The 24,658-nt window shown below is 30.3% G+C and overlaps 3 protein-coding genes across 4 annotated transcripts; all 3 read right to left on the reverse strand.

Annotated features, from left to right (window-relative positions):
- Window positions 1-1,172: 1,172 nt before the first annotated feature.
- LOC100814074 (uncharacterized) lies at window positions 1,173-2,693 on the reverse strand. The gene is made up of 2 exons (NM_001254680.2): window positions 2,531-2,693; window positions 1,173-1,684 (listed from the first exon to the last, which is right to left on the reverse strand). The coding sequence occupies exons 1-2, from the start codon at window positions 2,616-2,618 to the stop codon at window positions 1,176-1,178; spliced, it is 597 nt and encodes a 198-aa protein (NP_001241609.1). The 5' UTR covers window positions 2,619-2,693; the 3' UTR covers window positions 1,173-1,175.
- A 1,361-nt stretch (window positions 2,694-4,054) lies between these two features.
- Window positions 4,055-5,873, reverse strand: LOC100814599 (40S ribosomal protein S15a-1). Its single transcript, XM_003517540.4, has 4 exons — window positions 5,742-5,873; window positions 5,362-5,502; window positions 5,088-5,248; window positions 4,055-4,333 (listed from the first exon to the last, which is right to left on the reverse strand). Exons 2-4 carry the CDS (start codon window positions 5,492-5,494, stop codon window positions 4,235-4,237), a joined length of 393 nt encoding a protein of 130 aa, XP_003517588.1. The 5' UTR covers window positions 5,495-5,502; window positions 5,742-5,873; the 3' UTR covers window positions 4,055-4,234.
- Window positions 5,874-14,435: 8,562 nt separating this feature from the next.
- Window positions 14,436-21,622, reverse strand: LOC100815499 (homeobox-leucine zipper protein MERISTEM L1). 2 transcript variants are annotated; one of them, XM_003517541.5, is made up of 12 exons: window positions 20,965-21,622; window positions 17,976-18,267; window positions 17,696-17,813; window positions 17,392-17,580; window positions 16,869-17,303; window positions 16,675-16,776; window positions 16,315-16,515; window positions 16,025-16,199; window positions 15,672-15,943; window positions 15,493-15,588; window positions 14,969-15,368; window positions 14,436-14,891 (listed from the first exon to the last, which is right to left on the reverse strand). In XM_003517541.5, exons 2-11 carry the CDS (start codon window positions 18,209-18,211, stop codon window positions 14,997-14,999), a joined length of 2,196 nt encoding a protein of 731 aa, XP_003517589.1. In that variant the 5' UTR covers window positions 18,212-18,267; window positions 20,965-21,622; the 3' UTR covers window positions 14,436-14,891; window positions 14,969-14,996. The 2 variants fall into 2 exon arrangements, with proteins under 2 accessions (XP_003517589.1, XP_006573890.1); XM_006573827.4 differs by lacking the exon at window positions 20,965-21,622 and having other exon boundaries at window positions 17,696-17,800; window positions 17,976-18,113.
- Window positions 21,623-24,658: the final 3,036 nt, after the last annotated feature.

Genomic DNA, 24,658 nt, shown 5'->3' on the forward strand with positions numbered 1-24,658 from the left:
TATCAAGGATCAACTCTTAAGAATGGTTTATATCTAACATGAGTGATGAGTACATGAATTTTTCTTCATGTTTAATGATAGGTTCAAAGACCATTCACATAAATCTATCAATATACAAACACCAAACTGAACTTTAAGAAATTATTAAAACAGTAGCCCTTGCGTACATGATTAAATAAGATTGATAAAAATATAACTCAATGTGCAATTTACACTTTAAAAGAGCCCAAACTATTAAACATGAAGAAAAGGTCATGAATAATGCTGATTTCCTTTATTTTTCAAAAATGATTTTTTCACACTCAAGGGAAAGATAGAAAAGAAAAATAAAGAATATAAGAGGTGTAATAAGTGATGTCATACAAACAGAGGCAAAAACATGTTGTAGATTCTTTTCACATACATAAGATGTAAGACCTTGAAAGAAAAGAAAAAAGAAGAAAGTGATAATAAAAGAGAAACATAAATAGATATAAGATGTGTGTGGAACATATGGTACAAAAATTCAAGATTAAACAATAATAATAATAATTGGTGTAGTAATATAATGTCATACAATTAACATAATAGGTGAAAATAAAAAGACTTAAATATAATTTCCGTCTCTCTATTTTACTCAATTTGTAATTTTGATCTCTCTATTTTAAAATTGAGAAATTTTGATCCTCCAATTTAGTCCTCCAATAAGTACCGTATTTTGTCAAATTTTAAACACCTTTGAACTAGATTAAATGGTTTTGGAACGGCACACTAAGCAGCCTCAACCCTCAATATCAAATACGCAGCATAATTTCCATTTTGAAATTAAAGTACTAGTGTGCTATCATCAATGCTACAATTTATTGCTTCCTATTCTGATTTGGCAAAAGTAAAGTATTCAAAAAAACAGAAAGAAAAGAAAAGAAATGAAACTGTTAGTAATGACAACAGTAAGATAACAACCCTTGAGGATAAATGCTGTTCCCATATTCCTCTTCTCTAGCATCCTACAGACACTTACAATATTGAAACAACACTTGTAACCACGACCATCTATGTTTCACTAGAAAAGCACTTGTCTATATTATTTTTAGTGTTCCTGGACACAGATTAGTAAGAACTTTATGGAGGTAGCAAGGCCTCCAAATTGACAATACTAAAACAAAACAAAAATGAGAACAATGGCATCCTCTTGTTCACAACAGGAAAAGATTACCAACTAACAAAAGCAATGAGCAGTAAATCAATCCAATTTTCGAAATCAAATTGGCACCACTGTCAGTCTCAGGAACAAAGCTTCCTTCAGGAGTGTTAGTGCTCAGTACGACTACAATCCAGTTATCTTCTGAACCAATACCAATTCCTGTAAACTTGGAGTCATTAAGATTACCCGAGTAGAGAGATTGCGTGAAATTTGTGAGGACAACACTCGAAACCAGGCCAGGAACACAAGCAGGCATTACAATTCCATCCCTCGTGTTAGAAATATTCAAATGACATTTATTCAAAAGGTCTGGATAGTTGGAGAACCGAGGCTCTGTGCCTGGTACTGTGTTTGCGCCTGTGGTATTTGTACAAGGTTGATTCTTGAACTGGTCAGCCATTTCATCAGCAAAGCAATTTGCATTTTCATTCTTTGTTAGAGATGTCAAGTTTAATGATTCCCTATACTTGTTGATTCCCTGATAAAGATCATCTTCCTCGTCTGCAATGGGATATTAACGTTATTGCAATCTCAAAATGTCAACTTCAATGCGTGCATGTTTACAAGGAAAGGAGACATAGGATGATAGGAGCCATTGTTTATGGAACATAGCTAGTCTGACTTAACTATTTACTATTTGATATATGGTGGGTGCTATGACCGCATAGACTCACATGGAAAAGCAGAAAATGGATAGACAACATATCAACACACAGTGTGATCTGTAAAGACATTTCACTCAGATAATTTGCATTCAAATCTAAATGAAATATAACTCCTTGATTTCCAAAGAATCAGATGCTGTCACTATATGTGAAATAAGTGGAAGAGGATTCTGTCAACAAGATTAATGAAAAATCTGATCACTAGTAACATGTAATTCTATGATAGTAGACTAGAAGATTAGGTTACTCAATGACCGTATTGTCAACCTGTTGATACACAAATTTAAATATAAAAATTCAAATCATTCTGCATTGACAAGCAATAACATTATACAATTGAAAATTTGTTATTCAGAAGCAATAAACTCAAATAAGCAGATCTTTACAAGATTGACACTTAAAAAATATAGATACTATCTCCAAAGATTCGGTGATGTCAGATCAATAGTTCTCCCAAACAGATCTAACTCAGATTTTCCATTGGAAACTCAAGCACAAGAAAAAAGTGAAAAATAAAGGACAGAAAAAGACCTATTAGCCGGAAATAAGAAGAATTGATGACAGTTAAGCACAGCACAGCGAGAGAAAGTAATGATATAATAACAGTATGACAATAACAAGTGAAACCCATTTGAAGGTAATTAAGAAAGACAAAAGTTGGAAATATTAAGAGAGTACTGACCACGGTCGCCGCATTTTACTGAGTGATTCGATAAGAGAATGGAAGAAAGAAGGAGTGTGAAAAGCAGAGAGAAGCGGAACAACGCCATTGTTTGGAGTTTGAAGCGCAGAGAGTTGAAATGCTTAGGAAGATGGCGGAGTGACGAAGAAACCCCTTTTCTTTCTTAAGTAAAAGCTTACATCGCAGTTTACACTAACAGCAAAGTAGTAGAAACATCCCAAAGGCTACGCTTTCCAGTTAAAATATTAACTAATAACTATTAACTACACCCTCCTATTCCTAATTATAATGCATTAAAAAGTTAATTAATTTAGTTATTAACATTAAATTTATAATATTTTTTAAAATTTATCCTTAATTTGAAATCTATTCATCTTCTCTAATTTTCATAAAAGAGATAATTCATGCATTAATACACAAAAGATGAAATGAAGTTTTATAAAAAAAAAATATTGATTGTCTAAGAAATAAAAATGAAAGTAATACTATGTATCATTTTGATCCATGCAATACAAATATTCTTTGTAAATATCTTTTTTATATGAAAAATATTAACCATTCTCTTTCAAATATTCTAAAATTTACAAAAAATAATTAGTGATTTTCAATCAATTTTAATCAATAAAAAAAATTGTATACAAAATAATATGATTTACTTGGCTTTCCGTCCTTTAAATTTTAGCAATTTTCTTATATTTTTTATTTTACTTTTATATTTATGTCCATTTTGGTTGAAATCTTATGGAATTTTATCTTGTTTTGCCAATTGCCAGTAAAAAAATCCATCGTCTAGGTGGAGAATTTTCAGTGACGTCTGTCTATGGGCGTGAAAAAAAAAATGCAACTTTCATGTAATTTTTTTAAATTTTCTTCTATTTATTTTATTTCCTTATCCTTTATGTTTATTGTTAGTATATTATAAAGCTTGCTGTATTTACATTGTTATTTTAAATTTTTTATTTAATATATTTTTAAAATTTTAGTTGAGTCCGCTCACAAATCAATCTCAACCTGATATGTGTGACAGTTGAAAGCACCAAGTTATAAAGGAGGGGAGGAGGTCAAAGGGTGTAAGACTAAGGGAATTTCCCATCGCGAAATTCAGAAAAGAATTAGAAAAACATTTGAATTCGTTTTCTTCATAAGAATATGACTAAGGGAATTTCTTATTCTTTTATTGTAGTATTTTCTAATTTGATCATGGATTACTGATGTAGAAGTGGGATCCGAGTGGGCTTGTTATGCAATTTTTTTTGGTTCAGGCATTTTGTTCATAGTTTAGCCTTTAAATTTAAACCTAATACTATACTTTGTATGATATTATTACTCGTGTAATGATTTCACCTTTCTCAATATCACCAACATTTACCAAATACAATTTAAAGTGTAATTTTAAAACAGGCACACGATGCAACACCAGTCCGCTGATAGGGCAAAAAACACCAAATGCCCCCCCAGTCCATTCTAAGTCCATTACCCGTTAAATAAAATCGGCCAACCCAATTTGTATGAGAAAAAACAGTGTTGAAGAAAAAAAGATTAGAATGACCAAGTCGTTTTCACAAATAAAATGCGCGAAAAAAAATAATTAAAACTCTTCCTCTCTATAAAACTTCTGGCGCTAGCAACAAACTAGCACATGGTCCATCAAAACCAATGAGAATCTCAAACTTCATCAGAGCGAACCTCAAACAAAAAGCTAGCCTAGTAGAAGAAACCCAACACTTTACCACCAACATTCTTTCTCCTAGCCTCTTCATGATCCATGATACCAGCAGAGGTTGTCAAGACAATATAACCAAACTGCGCATTTTGAGCAATCAAAGTTTAGGGGCAAACAGGAGAAACCATATGCGCACAAGAGAATAACGGACAACATAAAGTTTAATCACAGATAGGTTAGCAATTTCACATCTAAACAACCTATTAAATCAAATAATGTTTAAAAACAATATGATCCTATTTTATAAAGGCCAAGGAAAAACCAATTTTCAACCACAACTTACTATAAGAATTCTACAAGTACATCAATTTACAAGAGAAATATTCTGATTTTGCTGACCTGGAAACAACAATACTAATACAGATAGGTTGGCATTCTTTAGATTAAAGGTACATTTTTTGGTGATTCTCTTCCCTTTGGAAGGAGAAGGTAAGACACAATTTCAAGGAAGCTCCTAAAGACAAAGGTAGCTTCTCTGCTAATGAACAAAAGCCAAAAGAATAGAGTTTCTAGAGGAGCTAATTGAACAAACTACTTTAAAAGATAAAAGATTAAAAAAATAAAGGCCAAACACTATAAACAAAGACATTGGTATCGTGTGAATTTAAAAAAAAAAACAAAAAAGAACGGATTAACGTATAATCAGAATGCCTTAATATTTTGTTTATTTTCCTAAACAAAATGTAATTTTCTTGACTTCAAATTAAAAAACCTATTCCAGACCCTTCCACAACAGTCCACTCCCAAACATACCATTAAAAGACAGTTCATACAACACAAAGTTTAATAGCATATGCAAAGGTGTGATTGAACAGGGTTGGGTTTTGATGTTACCTGTCTTGAGGGAAGCAGTCTTGCAGTCCAACCTTCAATCTCTTTGACACCGACATCAAAGCGAGGGCTTATAACCCCACACTTATTCAGCCTGCCATTCAATTCAACCACGATTTTCCCAGCCCTGTGGTCATCAACATACTCGAACTCACCAATGTACCCTACAAAGCACCACACCATCACAAATCATGACAACAACACTGAAACAAGTTCCTATTATCTATTATATTCAATTCAATTAGGGGGGAACAAAAATAGAGGTGTTGAGAAATACCATGCTTCTGCATCACCAAGAGGAATTTTATTATGACCTTCGAGGACGGCCTAATCATGACTTGGCGCTTCCCCCGTTTCTCGGCGTTGTACATGCTCTTCAGAGCATCATTCAACACACTAACCCTCACCATTGTCACAACTACAGTAAACAAAATTGTATATATAATTATAACGAACAATTTCCACATTAACCGGCTATTTAAAACAATTTTCCATGATAAAACAAAACCAAGAATAAAATTACATAAAAGAAGCATAAGTTAATCTACAATGATAATCTAGATGGAAGTTGGAGTATAGAACAACGATAACATAAGAATAGCAATCTAAAGGGCGAAGGCCTGCGGATCTAGTTTCGGAATTGGAAGAAGATCTTACGGAGACTTGAAACTAGCGATGAGAGAAACGGCGAGGAGAGCGAGCTCTGAGCTACAGCCAAACCAAAGTGTTAATGTTTAGGGTTTTGGAAAACAGACATATCACGGCTTCTTCATCGGGTAGGGGGGGCTTGGTTCGCTTTTGGGCCCCATGGAGTTTATTTATAATGGGCCTTCAGCCGTGTTTGAGCCTCAGCTCTTGCTATTTACACCATCATTTCTAAGTACACCCTTGTATCCGACGAAGAATTAAGATGATTGACGAGAAATAAAGGAAAAATGATAAATGTTTATCTTATACTCATATTTGTTAGTTTTATTTTCAATATATCATTAGTATTCTTTAAATCCTATCTAAAATCTTATTTTCATCTTATCTTTATTATTCTTTAAACCTTGATTTCAAACTATCTTCACCATATATTTGTTATATAATATTGCATTTTCATTATATTATACAATATTTTGTATTTTTCTCCATGTGAGCACTATGTTCAAGGTATGTTTATCACTAACTTCATATATTATACACCTTAATCACACAAAAACTTTTGATGCTGGTTTATTTCCTTTAAGTGTGTTTGGTTTCTTTCTTTTAAGTGAATTTGGTTTCTTTCCTTTAAGTGTGTTCATTCATTTTTAATCTAAGTCTACGTCAACTATTCAGTGTCACATGAGATTAATGATGAACGTACCTTGAAACACATTGTCACATGAGGAATATGGTGAAGATAGTTTAAAAATAATAAAGATAAGATGAAAATAATATTTTACATAGAATTTAAAGAAAACCAATGATAGGATAAAAACAAGACTAACAAAGATGGATATAAGATTTATAAAAAAAAAATATTTCTCATCAACCATCTTAATTCTTAAGTGATATTTTATACTTATTCCAAAAGTATATCTTTGGAAATATGAATCATAGTTCTGGAGATGCATTTATGGAATAGGTATATGCACTTCTTTTTTAAAAAAAAAAGAGTATAATAGAAAGGGGTTACAGGGTGTACTTTGAAAAACGGAGTTGTAAGTAGAAAGGGCCTAAGCCTTTTATAATATGACCCATATCTGAATTGAACTTTTTGGTGTTTACTTTTTTACCCATTTTTTCTCAACACATTCCCCTTTTTTTCCATTTCAGAAATTTGTTCTAAAATATGTAACGTAATTCCAAAAATTATTTTTTGGAAAGTAAAAAAATAGCCAAAAGATTATGTGATTAAAAAAAAATATGCCAAAAATTAAAAACAAAAGTCCCCTGGAGTTATTGGGGGAATAATAGTCAGCGAGCTTCACGAGAGGTTGCTTCCCTTTGATTTTTACATCGCTTTATAAAATCGAAAAGGAACTGTGATCTATGTTAGGAACTTAGGATATTTAGGAATTGTTGGTCCTAATTTTTTTTAAGCTTAAAAGCTATTTTTAGATTAAAGTTATATTAATACATTAAAAAATATAATTATTTTAGTTTTTTTTAACTAAAAAAATCTTTTAAGTTGAAATTTATTTTGTAATAAAAATTAATTTAACTTACATAAAATTATTTTAATGATAATAAAAATAATTAAATACCAATATGATATAATATGATTGATAAGTAATTTTATGCGTTATGTGATTAAGTATTTGATTCAAATATATGCATATTTAAAATATGTGCTGGGAGATGTAAGTTCCGTAAATGGATCATAATATATCCACAAATTAATCCTTACGTCATATATAAGGATACCCCAAATTAATCTAAGAATAATTAAGTTGGGCTGTATTTGACCATTCTTGTTGAAGTCATGATAAGGATTGCCTTTTGGTGGTATGCATAAATATTGTTTTGTTTTTACATTATCATTTGAAAGTAATATTGTTTGAGTTACCTTGGCCACAATATGAGTATCTATTTCAATCTATATTTGAATCTTAATTCCTCTTGGTTTCAAACTATGAATTTTGCATAAAAATCCGCAAGAAACATGTTAACCAAAAAAACACATTAACTCTTCGCATTGGCGTGCTGTATGTTGGTATTTTTCCTGCACTCCCCATTCGTGGGAAGTGAAAAAACAATTGCCTTTTTTGGTTGAATTTGGGTCAGCCGACAATTTGCCAACACAGCATCACCCAATAGAATTGCCAGAAACAAAGTAACAAACTAACTCACTAACCCAGTTTTCCTTTTTTTCTTTTCTTTTTCTGTACATAGTTTTCCTTATTTTAGTTTTACTTATTAGTTCACAATAACATCTATAATATAAAAAATTAACATACACACAACAATTATAGAAAACCATCACTGTTATATCATATTTTAGTATTATTGTACTTCTACAATAATATATATATTTTCAACATATTATATTTTATATATTGATATGATTAAATTACATTTTCTACTCTCTTGAATTAATATATGTTATTGTTTAATTTACTATAGGGTCATATAACTATCATAGTTTTTTTTTCTTTTGTTATTTACATTAATTAATCATTAACTTGTTGTTTTAGATTCTTGGATGATTTAAAACGATACGGAAAAAACAAGACTAGGGATATATGAAAGATCAATTTGTGCATCTTACTTAAATTGTGAGACAACACATTTTTATTTTTATCATTTTAACAACTTTATGTTGTTATTATCACAAAATAATAATAACTAATTGAATAGAAACTAAAAATGAGAGGCATCCATCAATATTATCTGTCTTTGAGCTACCTAGTTGTCATTTTGGGAAGGAATATAACTCATTAATTAAACGGTGCTGAGTAAAACTCAGCCCATGGTCTTTTGCTAATCAATTGTACAAAAGTTAAATCATATCTTTAGTATATGCATCAATAACATTTTTTTTATCTATTGGATCTACAACACATGTTCATACTTTTTATCTATTCAGAAAAAATATTATTTCAAATTTAAATCTTATAAATAGAAAAAAAGAAAATAATGATATTAAATTCAATTTATTCAAAAGTAGATGAAAAAGAAAAGGAATAAGTATTTTTTTAAGTCAAACTATTATTATTAGTTTTTCTTAGAAATATTTATGTTATTATTATATATATATATATATATATATATATATATATATATATATATCTAAGTGGAAAAAATTAAACTTCCATTTTTTTCCCTTATCAAACAACTTTAAAAAATATCTCATTTTCTATTTTTTTTCTTTCTTTTTCTTTATTTTTTAATAAAGCTAAGGAAACTAAAATCTAGTGAATAAGGACTAAATAATTAAATGAAATGAATAGAACAAAACTAAAAAAAAAAGAAATTAACATAATTAGAATGGATAAAAAAAAGTATTTAATTAAATCTAACAGTGATGATAGATATGCGGAGCTGAGGCAATCCGGGTTGGTCCTTTACAGTGTTGTCCTAGCCACTGGCTACTTCAATGTTACCTAATCATCTTGGTTCGAAATAATTAATTAGGAAAGACGTACGCTTTCATTAATGAAAATTCTAGAATCGACATGCATAAACAAAAGCTAGATAGATATTCGAAGGTTCATATTCCAGCCCTAAATTTTAGGACCTGGTGCAAAATCATCAGTACCTTCACTTCTCTTTTACCTTTCCCAGTATTTAAAAAATTAACTTTGCCTGCCAGAAAAGACAGACAGTGAAAAAAGCACTGAGTACATAATGCCTTGCCTTGCAAACCTAACCAAGTAATGAACATTTCGATGAATTTAATAATAACCCTACGGCTTCTGGTGGCATCAACTACGTCTCTGCCTCAGTCTTCTTCAGCAAAAATGTTCGCAGAGCTTGCGATAATAATTTGGCATGCACCCAGTGTGAAATGACGTTTCAGCTGTTGATTCTTAATTTCCGATATAAATGTCCAACCGATTTTCTCAGTGCTAGCTAGCTTATCATCTCCCTTATGCTTATCAATACTTACAATAGTATATATATAATACCTTCTGTGCATGCATGTGCTGAATACTGGATATACAGGTACGATCTGCAGATATTCTGCATTCCTAATTTACTCTTCTATATGTGAATTAACTATTACGGCAGACCATTAAAATTTGAACTATAACTACTAGCTAGCAGGGTAAATCGTCACCACAATTTCCTTGGGTCGATGTCTCTATTACTTTAAATTGTGTAGTAATAGGTACATAGTAAAAGTGTACCCCCGCTATGACAATATATAATATAATTACGGGGCACTGCATGTAGTACTGTAGTACTGTAGTCTGTAATGTAACGTGAAAAGTCAGAGACAGCAGCAAGGAGGCACAACGAAGAATGGTACACGCCGGTAAGACATGGCATTGTTTCGGTCTAGCCCAGCCTTCTTTTTCTGACCTACACAGCTACACTTTTCCCGCGGCCAATATGTATCTAAATTAGTACTATTAAACATCATTAGTATGTATTTAAATTAATTTTACATTTAAAAGCATCTGCGTGATATGGAGAATATTCAAATTTTTTATCATTTTTATTTTTTTCCCAAACAAAATTCCAAAATGAGTGGTCAAATAAACTATTTAGCTATTATTGATTATTCTTGTGATAGAATGCAGGAGGTGTCATCTTGTGTGAGACAAGTATCTTTTGCATCAATTTTTTTTACATGTAAAAAAGTATTTTTTTTATATTAATTATAAAAATAACAGATATAAAAACGGTTGAAAAAATATTCTTGCTATAAAGTAAATAGGCTATTCAATATGAAAGAATTAAACTTGGTTTAGTTGTTAAATTTTACTGATTTCATTTTATTATATTATTTTTAAAATGTCTCATCTTTCATTAGGTATATATGATTATGGTGCATATCTTTTTTTTATTAGTATAAACTGAATTTGACTATTATAGAATTTAGAATAGCTTAGTCATATTACTTAATCAATCAAATTAGATCCCTTAATATATGTTCATGGTGCATATAACAATTTCATATAATAATTTGGGGTTTTAAATAGGTTTAAATCAAATTTTCTGCATAAACATCTCAGTTTCTAGTTTTTTTTTTTGAAATGGTTTATAACAGATTGTTGTGAAATGCACATCCAAATGTCAAAAGAGAATATTAAAAATGTGTAATTGATAAAAGTTATTTATTCTTGTTTAAGGCGTACTAGTAAAATACTCTAAGTTTTATTATTATTATTTTTATAAGTTTTAATTAATAATAATGAATGCTTAAAGAATTATGTTACTAATTTATAAGTTACGAAATATCTTACCAAATACATTCAAAGGGAAATTTTGGCATTGGGACAAGCAAAAGGATTTACATTAACCCGTGCCATAACTTTAGGCGTCGAATCCTTAATTTTGATACCCCCACAGTGCCACACACCTTTTAAAAAACACCACCCACTTAAGGACCCTTTGAATGCTATTATTTATAACATTGAATGGTTTCACCAACTCTGGTTGAATTTTGATGAATATAACATGGAGTTTTTAAATATTATCTTGCACAATAATTTTGTTTCACAAAAATATAAAAAGCAGTTTCTCATTTTTCTTATAAAGTAGTTTAACTAGAATATTAAATAGGATAAATGTTTATTTCTATCTAATCAAAATTTGTAATAAATATATATTTTTGAACATAAAATTTACAATAAACGTACATTTAAATATATAAAACATATTTTAATTTAAAATGAATAAAATAAATTGTGACGTAAAGTTATTTTTAACTATTAATAATTTATCTTAAAAATTATTGAAATTTATTTATTGAAATTTATTTATTGATAGAGATAAAAATGATAGATTGAAAGAGATAAGAAATTGAAAATCAAATATACGGATATTAATGTTAGTGTGAAGTGATCGGAAGAGATTTTCTTTTTTTCTTGGGTGATGTGTAATATATATATATATATATATATATATATATATATATATATATATATATATATATATATATGTATGTATGTTGAAAGTGTATAACTAAAAGAGTGAGAAAAATAAAACCTTACTCTTATTAGATTGAACATGATTAGGATTTTCATATTTTTTTCGTGACATTTTGAATTCATTTTAATAGCCAAATTAACTTTTACAACTAATGCAAACCATTTTTTTTTCCTTTTTTATGTGCATGTAATGACAACAACAAAAAATGAAGTTTGAAACTAGGATCTTATATGCAAATTATTCAAACCTTTTACCACTAATGCAAACTAGTTTATGTTTGGGGTTAAAAAATTATGTTCTTAAATAATCATTACTTTTAAAAATTGAAATTGAGAAAGAAATTTTGATAATTTCAAAATGATTATTATCTTAGTTACAAAATAAAAAATGTAATTATAATGTGAAATGGTAATAACCCACATAACAAATTAAAGGTAGTGCCCATTTCTTGGTGTCATGTGAGTAGTCAAGAATTTATCCATTTCAAACCTTCAACTCTTACTTTAGCACATTTAAAAATTAAAATCAGCAAATAAGATTTTTTTACCAAAAAAGTAATTAACTTTTTTGGTGGTACATAAAAATGTAACTAATATTGATAAGTAGAATATTTTATCCAAACTTAATGTATAACCACAATTTAGTCCTTATATTTAAAAATTTATTAAATTGCTTTATGTATAAAAACATACATTTCACATTTATTCCTTACTCGCATTTATACATCCTTAATTTAGTCTATGTTATAGTGTATTCTTAATTTGGTCCCTACAGTACTACACATATTAATTAGAATATATTACATGTACAGGAACTAAATTAGGAAAACACTACAGCTATGGACTAAGCTAAGAATATGCAATACATGTGGGAACTAAATAAACTAATAAAGAATGTGTAAACAACATTATAACAAGGACCAAATTGATAATGATTGCACATATGAAAACTGATTTTTTCTATATAAAAAAAACTATATACGGGGTCAAATTTAAAATCCACAACCCATAAAAGAACAAAACTATTCATTTAACCTAAAATCAAATATAATAATCTATGACAATGTTTGAAATAAATTTTTTGAAGAAATAATTTTGTAGTGTGAATACGATAGTTGTTAATTAGTATAATTATAATAATGTCTTACAAACTAGTTTCTAAAGATATTGGTTAAGAAATCAATAATAAAAATATTTTCTTTATCAAAAATCACGATAGAAATACATTATATATAACTATAAAATATATTGTTATAAAATATATTGTTAGTGTAAAAAAAATTACATCATCAAATTATGTTAAGTATAATTTTTAAGGTAAGTATGGTAAATATTAACAAAATTTTCATGAATAAAAATTATTCTTGATTTTAACTCTGTTCTAAGTCCACCGTTGGATAATTGTTTTTGCCTACATACCAAGCCCATATAATAATATTTAGCCATTAGCATAAACGAAAGCAAAGAACACCTCAACACCCCAATTATTCTTAAAGAGAATATTTCTTATTTCATTTGAATTTATTCACAATCAACCATATAATGTTTGGAAAGGAAATAAATTATAAATACTAACTATTTTACACATGAAAAAAAAAAAGCACACTTTCCCCCAACTGGTATGGTATCCCTCTTAAATATATATGTACGAGACAAGGTTGATCCAGTGCAGCAGTGGTAGAGAATTCAGACTGCTTCATGAAAGGTAGCACCAATCCAGGAGCATTTAATTAGTTCAACCGCGGAAAGGCCTTTGCCTTAATTTAGGTAGGTTTCGTTAACGGAAATTTTGAAGTCATTTGCACGACACTTCTTTGACAGTGAGTGAACGAAGTCAATGATGCATTGATACGTGTATATGATTCAATGAAAGAATTTTAATCATACATAAAAAATGAAAGAATTTTAATTTAGTTAGTTATATTTAATCAATACTTTATTTATCAATTGATGAGAAATGTTTTAAATAACGTCTTACACGATGTACTATATCCTACCCCTTGATGGAAATTTGAATCGTGTATTCGTTGGATAGGGATTGAGTCACGCGAGATATGACCCATTTAGATTATTGAAAAGAATGTAAATGAGGCATAGTTATATAATAAAAATGACAAAGATAATGTATAGAAAGTAGAGTTCTGGACTGCTCAACAATGACATTGGTCGTTCTCTCGAATATCAATAGCAATATTCAATTTAGAACATTGTTTAATTTATTACGATAATAATAGAAAATTACACTGGCAACCCCGTTTAAGTATAAAAGTACCTTTGACAATACAAATATCCTTTGACATCTTAGCGGTAAATTAATTATGTATATGTTTGGCTGCTAGTTGGATGAATTTAAAAGTACTTTTATTCTCAAAGTTACAAATGCATTAGAATTCTAAACGCGAGCTTGTTCTCAACTTTTATCTAAAGGTAAACGAAATCTATGTTTATTTTAAATTTTTATAGAATTAATTTTTAACCACTGAATATAATTAAATTTTTTACTTAAATTGCTGTAAAAAACGTTACTTAAATTAGTTTTAATAGTAAATTTTATATTAAAACGTATACGACATGTGTAAAATAAATTTATCTCAAAAGCTAAATAACTACTAAAATGTTGAATCAACATTTTTTTCATTGGTAAAAAAATTCAATTTAAAAAAAATCCGTGTAATGGAAAGAACATAAGGAGATGTAAAAAACTTGACGTTAAATTATTATCAGAGTTCTTCAATAAATATTTGAAATAATGATATAATTTTTTTTAACTGCAGGAATGATATGTATAGAAGAGTGTTAGGATAATATAAAAAAGCTAAAATGTAAAAAAAAATCATGATAAAGAAAAAAGACTTTGTGACACTGACTCTAACATCTGCGTCTACACTAGACAAAAAAAAAATGAAAATTTGCTTCAGTTTACAATACAATAGGAAAAGTCAACATAACAACAATTGAGGAAGTTTGATTAAGCGAAGCCTACAAATACAACGCCAAAATTAATTCTACGGTAAAATAGCGAGACTGAAATTTGCAGTTTTTCTAAGTTAAAATATTACAGCTGGATGGAACCACTTTAGTCTTCATATGAGTGAAAGTCAATACCCGAACCTAAGATTCTTCGAAGTTCTAACGTTGTTGAAGTGATACTCCGAGGTGCGTTCATTGACTTCTTGCCCTTGTTTTGAAAACGAAATAGGAACCACTCCAAGCTCGTTACTTTCTTAACTTGTTCTAACTGCAAAAAAGAAAACGGTACCTTTCAGTGACTTGTTCTAATGAAAACTGCCATGCACTGTAAATTAATTTGATTACCATATAATATATATGGAAGGTTCTGAAATCAGGTGGTGTTGTCACGTATGACTGCAACTTTGATCCTTTCAACTGTGCACTTAATTAAACTGTTAACAGTGGCGACTGAACCCAGAGATAGCTTTGCAGTTGGGGCTGAATCAACTAAGATCTGGAATGCAACTGTGAGTAGAGAACCTCCAGACCCAACATCATGTATGGGCCCACCGTTTAATGCAGGAGGCCCATCAGGTAGAATAGCAAAGCCCGAGGGGAGCAGGGCAACATAGTCTGGATCCCCTCCACTCAAGACAACATTCATAGCAACAATATCCACAGGAGCATAAACTACATATGAGCCAGTTGAATCTGTGCAACTCTCTTGAAGTATCAGCATGTTGCTTTGGCTTGAATTTGCACTCTACGCACACAAGGTAGGTATTTACCAAAATACAGGGTCAGCTTTATGTGTCATGATATATATATATATATATATATATATACATACATGCATGCCAAAAATTAAGTACACAGCAGGAACTTACATTGACTCGAAGTAAAGAGACACAGTTGCCGGGATCACGACCATTTGCTATATGTGCCAATTCTTGAACTAGACCCCCGTTGGAGAGAATGTCCCACTGAGAATTCAATTGGATATATTGTATCAGCTTCAAGGATGAATATATGTATAATTATTATAGACAGACAGATAGATAGATACCTCATTTCTTGAGTTTTGATCACGTAGGAAATGAAAAACCCTCTTTGGAGGAACAGGAAGCCAAAAAGAAGTGGCAGCACTGAGCACTATACCGGGGGGTCTGCCAGGTTCGTCGGTGCTCTTTCTTGTCATTACCCTTACATCATCACATCCAGTTGCGGAGAGCGTTGTCCAAGCATGCGCGGTAGAAGCACCAACACCAGTGCAATAGCTCATTACCATTCTCTCCGCCAGCTTCATCATACTTTTCCTTCCCTCAGCACTCGTTATCACTGCATGCATATATTTGAGTTGAGGATATATGTTAATATTAATCGGAAACAAACAAATTCACACTCCACTCGATCACATACCACAGAGGTCCCCTGCTGGTATGTTGTTGGCCATTGAACTGGCAAGACGTTCGCATTGTCTTTCTAATGTAGCTACCCAGCGTTTAGCTCCAAAGGCCAGGCCCGAATTAACCAGAGTTCTATATATGCTATGCACTGCTCTATCATCCACTTCCACATGTTCAATCCATGTAACCTGATCCAGGAGGAATAATATCTAATAAAAATTCTGTTTTCTTGGGATCGATGTATACTACTATGAAAAAAATTTAAGATGGGCATAATATAATTAATGAAAATGTGATTGTCACCTTGGAGTAACCGTTTGGCAATTCTTGAATTAAACAACCAGAGGGCCTTCTTCGGCTTCTTGAGATTGTACTGGGTCGCAGATTATCCAAGGAAACATCCACCACTGCCCATATCCCATCTGGTTGCTGCTTACAGTACCTTACGAAATAGTTCTCACGAGTAGGAACAAGTGGTGAAGCGACTTGGAACTCAGATGACATCTAAACACACAAAAAAAAAAAACAAAAACACTTTGTTAATTATATGAGGTGCTAAGAAAGATATATTTTTTTGTCCTGGTCGAGGGTAAAGTTATTATCTGTCAACAATACCAGCAAGGTCATGCATGGCGTAGAAGAAAAGGGGAGAAAAATGCGTACCACTTGCAAGGCTCCGTTGTAGTTTCCTGCTATTCCAGTTGAAAGGACTTCAAGGGTCAATGCTCTCGAGACAATACCGCAAAACACAGTTGACCATTGATTCTGAAAACCAGTACCCATCAATGTCATTGTCAGCTCAAGTGTCTCATTGATTAAGAAATTGTAAGCTAAGAACATCTTTAATTAGCACTCACCACATCCATAAGGATATCAATAAGGTTAATGTGATTCATGATGACCACCACGGATTCCCTTGAAGCTTCTGATCTCAAGCCCAAGGGTTTGGGTCCTAAACCTCTAGTAGGGAAAGTCCTCAAGTATTCATCTTCATTTAGAATCTCAGAATGGTGGTTGCTTGGGACCCACAAAGGCTCTCCAGCCTGAGCTAGTCTTGTGAGTTCCTCCATAGCTGCAACAGCAAGCTCCACAATCATGGGTTTGTCAGCATCAGCAGGAGCTGGGAGTGGCCTAAAAAGGTCACTGCCTCCATACATTTCTCCTACCGTGCCTGATTGTGATCCATAGTTACCGACAGGCACGTGGTTGTTATTCAGAGATGAGAGGTTGGAGTACGAAGAAGTCACTGGCTTTCCAACATATTTGGCAGCAATTCCTGAAATCCTATCGATCTGAAGTAAAAGTAACTAACTTGGTTATTTGATTAAGAAAAAAAAGGAACAAGGAGGCGTATTAATTAACGAGTTTCTTTTGTGGTACCTCTTCTCTTAACCGAGCATTCTCAATCCTCAAGTGTTGCTCGTCGAAGGACATTTCGCCAAGAGCAGCTGGGCCTCCACAGTTGGGGCATGTAGCATTGGTTAGGGCCTCCTTGTACCTGCTGTTCTCAGCGCGAAGCTTTTCATTCTCTGCCTTCAAAATAGCATTTTCATTTCGTTCATGTTGAGTCTACATGACCAGCATAAATTAAGAAAAAGTATATATGTTAGTGGTACAACTTCAAATTCATATACTCCACAGTTCAATCTAATATAACTTCCCTCTCTCTCTCTCTTTGACTTACCTTCATCTGGGTGCGCTTGTTTTGGAACCAAAACTTGACTTGCAAAGGCTCTAACCCCAGCTCACGGCTCAGCTCTTTTCTTTGCTTGTCATCCGGGTGAGGACACTGCTTGAAGAAGCTGATAAAAGTAAAGTTGAAAACAACATAATACCAACTAAGCAAACATACATATATATATATATGTGTGTGTGTGTGTATGCGTGTGTGTTTTATTATCATCATCAGATATATATAAAGAGTGATGTATTGGAACAAATTAAGGTTTCATGATATTACGTACGCTTCCATTTCTTCAATTTGGCGCTGTGTGTGGCGGCGGTAACCCTTCTTTTTGGGTCGCGGGTTGGGATCTTGGTCGTCGCCAGAAGGAGCGTCCATGGTGTCAGTGATAGATTTGGTCTCGTACTCATCATCTCTGCAGGGCTTTGCCAAATCACTCTCAGAGCAAGTAGTCTTGTGGGGTGGTGACATATCAAGCAAGTGAGGGTGAGAATCAAACATGTTTGTGTCAAACATTGACTTCACTTAAATCCTTAAGTTCACAAGCCGCAATCTTCTTCTCTATAGCTTCTCTGCAAAACCAGGATTTCAAAAAATTTAACACGCGCGAGGGGTAGAGAAAAATGTGGGAGATCGACCAAGAAGAGTGTAGTTTGTGTAGCCCTATATAGCGAGGGCCCTTAAGAATATATTTTAAAGAAGTTCAATAATCAATATAATATACATTAGAATTAGTTTATTATTACATTAAATGTTCATAACTACATAAGGCAAAAATTTAATATTTTTAGTAAAATAGTAAATGAGCAATGCTATTTCTTTTAAATTAATTATATTATTTATATTGACTTTCTATGTACATTTTGTAAAATGTATTAAAAATTAAAAATCCAATACATCTGGCATCTCAAAAATATGAAAATATATAATTTAATAAGTATTAGCATTAATAAAAAGAAAATAAGCCTCATGTTAACTATTATCCACACATTTCTTAAGAAATTATTAAACATATTCAATTAAGGATGTACCAAACAATCATATTCAATTAAATATTTAAATTGTTTTTTTAATAATTTGGATCTTATAAATAAGAACGGAAATAGTAATGAATAAAGATGTATTTTTAATTTAATTAGATTTTATAAATACGAACAATGATAGTAATATTGTTTAATGTAATTAATGTTCTTTAACTTGCACACAAAATGAAAAAAATAAAAGATATACTATATTTCATGTAATGAGGTGAGAGAATTTGAAATTTTTGCACGAAATCTTAAGTTTAAATTTATTATTTCTATAATCATATAAAATCTATTATTTCTATTGCATAAAAAAAATAAAAACAAACAATAATTACAATTTTTCTTACAATATCTTCTTACTAATCTTCTTCTTTAATTAAATGAAAAATGTATTAAATATATTGCTTATATTTTAAAATATTAATGTATTTTTTTCTATTTAATACGCTTTTTTTTTTTACAAATTGAATTGAGATTAAGGTCAATTGGTTCCAAAATATAATTGGGAAGGGTTGATTTTAGTTATGCTATAATAATTGTGATTTTAATTCTAAAATGAGTTTTTTTTTTACTTAAGTAAAAATTCAAATTCTAGTTCTAGTTAAAAATATTAATTATATATCCTAAACATTTTACAAGATTAATATATATGGGTATGGGAAAAAATTGGTATAAATCACATGAATTTTTTTATTATAGACAATTTTGTACAAGGATAGAAATTATGTATACAACTATTTAATACAATTATATATCCAGAAGTCAAATTTAAAATTATTCTCTTTTAGTAAGTTTCACTTTAGTTTTTTAATGTAATACCAATAGTACTTTTTTTAATTTATTTAATAAATTTAATTTTGTAAAATTATTATTTTTTCATACGTGTATTAACTTTTTTTTTATCTGGATAAATTAATCTAGATCGATACTTAAGACGGAGAGAGAGTATTCGGTTATTAGTTAATGTATACCGGGATATTTTGTTTGAAGATATAGAACATTTACATATAAAGAATGTAGGAAAATTAGTAAGAGAATATTAAATGATTTAGAATTATTTGTTAATTGAGCAGACAGAAGGATTTTTTTTTAAAAAAAAAAAACCTACAAGTATACACTACACACAGTTTATTATGGGTAACAAAGATTCGATAGAAACAAATTAATGTTCTATTTGAATTAGAAATAAAATAGAGAAAAAAATAAGAAAGATAAAAAACAAAATATTAAAAGAATAGAAAAAATGTATTATTTTGATATATGGAAATAAGAAAAACGTAGAGAATTTTTCCTGTAATTATTTAGATAAGTGAAAATAAATAGACGAGTTCGGTTTGCATATTTGAAAAAGGGGGAAAGGGGAAAAGGGCTAACTGTTTAAGTTAGTCTCATAGTGATGCTTATGGAAGCACGAAAGAGCCACAGGCCTTACAAAAAAAGTTATATTTATCATTCTAATTAAAAAAAATACAATTAACTTTAAAAGACAAACTTTTTATATTTAACTATTTTTCATAAGGTGAAATCATTTATTTTTTATATAAAAAATCATGTTATATATATATATATATATATATATATATTAAAAAAACAAAAATAAAAATGAGTAAGAGATCATTTTTCCCCTCAACCCTTTCATGCCAAATTTGGGAGGGAAGGAATTATATTTTCTCATGGGCCTTAGAATTGAAACTTTTTTTCCCACTCAAATAAACATTAAAAAAATAATATAGTTTCTTTTCATTTTCCTTCCACTTCCTTATCATAAAAACAAATACTGTAATAAGATAATAGAGTTTTAATAATTTACAGAATATTTAAAAAATATAAAAGTTTCACAAATATAAAATCACTAACTAAATTTTATTTTGTAATTCTTATAAAGTAAGTAAAAGTATCCTATAAAACAAAAAATAATAAAGCATTAAGTTTGGTGCTTTAGGCAAATTGAGCTTCAATAGCTTATTATTAGATGCTTAGAAAAGTACTCACATTACTCAAAAAGACTAAACTTAATTTGTTGGCAATAAAGCATTAAATTGAACAAATTTGATAACAACAACAACGATTAATAATCGGAGTTCTATATGTAAAAAATTTCTAAGCCAGATCTCCCCATCGAGAATAAAGAAAATGTACAAGTTTTACCATTTAGTCAAATTGCTGTTCAACTCAAAAAAGAAAAGGTGTTCTATCTCTGTTTAATTAGGAGAGAAAATAAGAAATTAGGGAAGTGATCACCTGTTAGATTAACCACGAAGATGACAGCAATGAATCGACCGCTTTCCCTCTGTAAAGTTTGATGGTACTTGCAATTGGGATTTATGGAACCGTCTCGCAAAGCTGAAACTGATAAAAGCATCGACCAGCTCGTGCCGCTGTTTTGTCTCTGATCGATATGCAGCACTTTCAAGTGTTTGTTTGGAGATTCATTCTTATGTTAAGGTTGCAAAGAGGCACTGGTGACTTTACCTGGCCTTGGTTGGCCTTAATACTCTTATCTTACACGCAAAACTTGCCACCCCAAAAGACAAAAGCTAGGGAAATCAGAAAAGACAAAATAAGGGTAGAGAGTGTGAAAGGTTTGACAAAACAGATGATTACGCTAGTCAAGTAACCAATTTCAATGCGGGGGACGTAGCCGTTACCCCTTTCTCTCACTCAGAAATTAACTAAGCTAAGCAAAGCAAAGCAAGTCAAAGCTAAAATTAAACACGCGTATATGCGAGAGGGGACCTTAAGCGTTTGATAGTGGTGTAAACCTTAATTAGTTATGTTGATGATGACTGGAACGGTAGAAACAAGAATGGGTGTGGGGGGAATTAGGGAAGTGAAGGAGTAGTTGATGGAGTTTTAGTTTGGGCCAAAGCAAAATAGAGACAGAACGAAACAACGCAGGAGGAGATAAATAGAACAAGTGAGAGAAGGTTTGGCAGCATGGAGTTATTGCAGAGGGTGTAGAAGCATTTATGGAGGGACGACTGGTGTAAATGGATATACGTGAACAGAAGAGAGTTAGAGCGCGATATCATTCATGCTTAATTTAACTTTTATTTTGTGACCTAGGTCCACTGAACTCAACAACTTCTTTTAACTCCTGTATTTCTCAACCCTAGCGTCGCAAATTAAATTAATTATAAGCAAACATTCTATTATTTATTAGTGCGAAATATTGATTAAGCATATTTATAAATTATAATTTATAATAGAAAGACTCTTTTGAAATTTAATGGTTTCTCCATAAAAATATATATTAATGATTTCAGTAACAATTCTTCTAAGAGTTTAATTTTGGTATATAATCATAGTGAGACTTATTGGAGCTGTTAAATATGAAATTTTCTTATATACTAATTTTAGAAGACAAAATTAGTCACTAAATAATAATTGTGTTTATTTAAATTTGATTCTTATATGGTAGAAAGATTTAATCTGGTGATAGATTTGGGAGATATGAGGTGGGTTGAATGATTAAAAAAAATTGTGAATTTGATTCTCTCTATTAATAAAATTAATATTTGTTGATAAAAAAATTGTTGATTAATAAATATTTTTTATTAACACACACTCAAAATCTAATAGTGGAATTAGTTTATGACCAAGTGAACTAAAAAATATTAATAGTCTCTTGTCATTGAGAAAAAAAGACACTCAAAATCTAGAATGATGCGTGATTTGAGTGTTTTTTTGTTTTTATTTTCAAATAAAAAAAATAAGAATAAAAATGTATTTTTTTAAAATTTTAAAAATATTTTCTTTTAAAAATAGATCCAAAACTGAAAACAAAAAATCAATATTTTTAGCCTTTTCTGAAAAACAAAAAATATCATGATATCTTAAACTTAAAGTAATTTATTATTGATACATATCTTATAAATCTTAAAAATTTAAAAATAAAAAATAAAAAAATAAACTCCCAAACAAAACACCACCTAATAGCCCCAGTCAGATTTATTAAGCTACAGTACCGCCCACCAGATCGGGAGATCCCAGTCCCAACTTAAGAAAGACTTCTCTGTCTATTCCTAGTACTTAATGTTCTATTTCCTCATTTTTTTTTTTTGTGAAGAAAGGGAATGGGTATACTATAAACTTGCATTATATATTAAGCACGATTTTTTAAATAAAGGTAAAAGTAGAGAATCAAGTTTGACTGGCTCTACAAATTAGGCTGGAGGGTGCTTTGAAAGCGAGGTGTCAATGCACTACAATTGAATCCCAAACTCATGATCAAGGTAGATGGGGAGGTTCATCGACATTTTATGACTTGATTTGGCTGTCGGTGGATATGGTGATTTGGTGGAAGTTTGAGGTGTTTTTTTATTTTTCTTTAGTTTCTCATGATTTACAAGTCATCAACAAATTAACTAATTTAATAATCAACCGCTGCCTTTTGTTCCTTTTTATATATATAATTTATCCTAAATTTATATATTATTTTCAAAATTACCTTTAATAATAATGAGACATGCTCTTATAGTCTTATTCTTTTTGTTTAGTATATTTATTGTCTTTAATTAAGTCAGTTAATCTGTAAATATGTTTATTGCTCTAATTTTTTATTATTTATTATACATGTAAAGATAAGGCTTCAATCAATTGGATGTACTTTTAAGAGGAATATCAATGAAAGAATATATAAGGATATATAGAGATTATAGATCTTAGTTCACCACTGTAGCTATGCATTTATATTTCATTGAACCATTTTCTGATCGAGTAGTGCTTCAAAATAATTTTTTGAACCTTTTCTTTGTCATTAATTTGATGTTAGGTTAAAAAGTAAAATTCATAGAAGCAGCTTCAATATATTCATTGGTTTAAATAGCATTAATAAAATTACATGCCACAAATTTCATATGCAGAATGCAAGCTAGGTAGATAAAGATAAAATACTAGCAAATTAGTAATAGAGGCGAAAATGTCGTAAGCTAATTTTATGTTAGAATTATTCATTATTCTCTTATCATGCAAGAATGCAGAGAGATTAGAGATGGTCTAACTAGTGGCGTTCATCATCATGCGGAGGTCCCTTTTAAGGTGGTTGTTGAAGTAAAATTTATAACAACTTTCAATTCGTCTAGTTATCTGTAGAAATACTTAAATGAAAAACGTGCATATGTTTTGCACTCACAAGCTGAAATATTGTGTGTTTGGTTTATATTTTTATTTTTTATTTTCATTTTTTGAAAATTGTTTTTATTTTCTAAAGATTAGAATTCTAAAAATATGTTTGGTTTAACTTTTTGCTTTCTGTTTTTAGGAAATAAAAATATTGAAAATTTATGATATATTGACTTTTTTTGTATTTTTAAATTTGCTTAAAATTACATTTATTTTCATCTCATTTTCATTTTATCCAAAATGAGGTTCTTGTTTTCAATTGAAAACGCTGAAAACGAAATTTTATTATTTTCATTTTCTGGTTATTTTCTGTTTTCATTTTCACTGAAAATGTTTTCAAAAATCCAACCAAATACATTCTCATCACCATTTTCTGTTTTCAACGAAAATGAAGACAAAAAACAGCAAACCAAACAACCCCTTAATTGTCGCCTGTATTGAAGCTTCCACCATAAGATTTCTGTAATGATAAATAAAGCATCCTTGATTATGGGTTTCAACCATGAATATCACTATGCCAAATGATACATTTAGTTTTATAAATGGGATGAGACATGATCCATCCCTTCAAGCCTAACTGATTGTAGGTAAGAATAAAATTAGTAGAATGGTGGTAGTGACACTGTCACCACAGTAGATTTTCATTCCTGTAGACACTTAGGACATATGTTGAGATCATTTTCACAGGTAGGTGATGTAGAAATTACAAAACTATCTAACAGGTATAATATAGGAACAATTTAGAAGTTAGCTTACGTGTGTGAATAATAGTGAATGAATATTCACGACTAGTTGTTTTGATTAGAAATTA

The sequence above is a fragment of the Glycine max genome, chromosome 1 (genome assembly GCF_000004515.6).
Source record: "Glycine max cultivar Williams 82 chromosome 1, Glycine_max_v4.0, whole genome shotgun sequence".
Classification (NCBI taxonomy): Eukaryota; Viridiplantae; Streptophyta; class Magnoliopsida; order Fabales; family Fabaceae; genus Glycine; species Glycine max.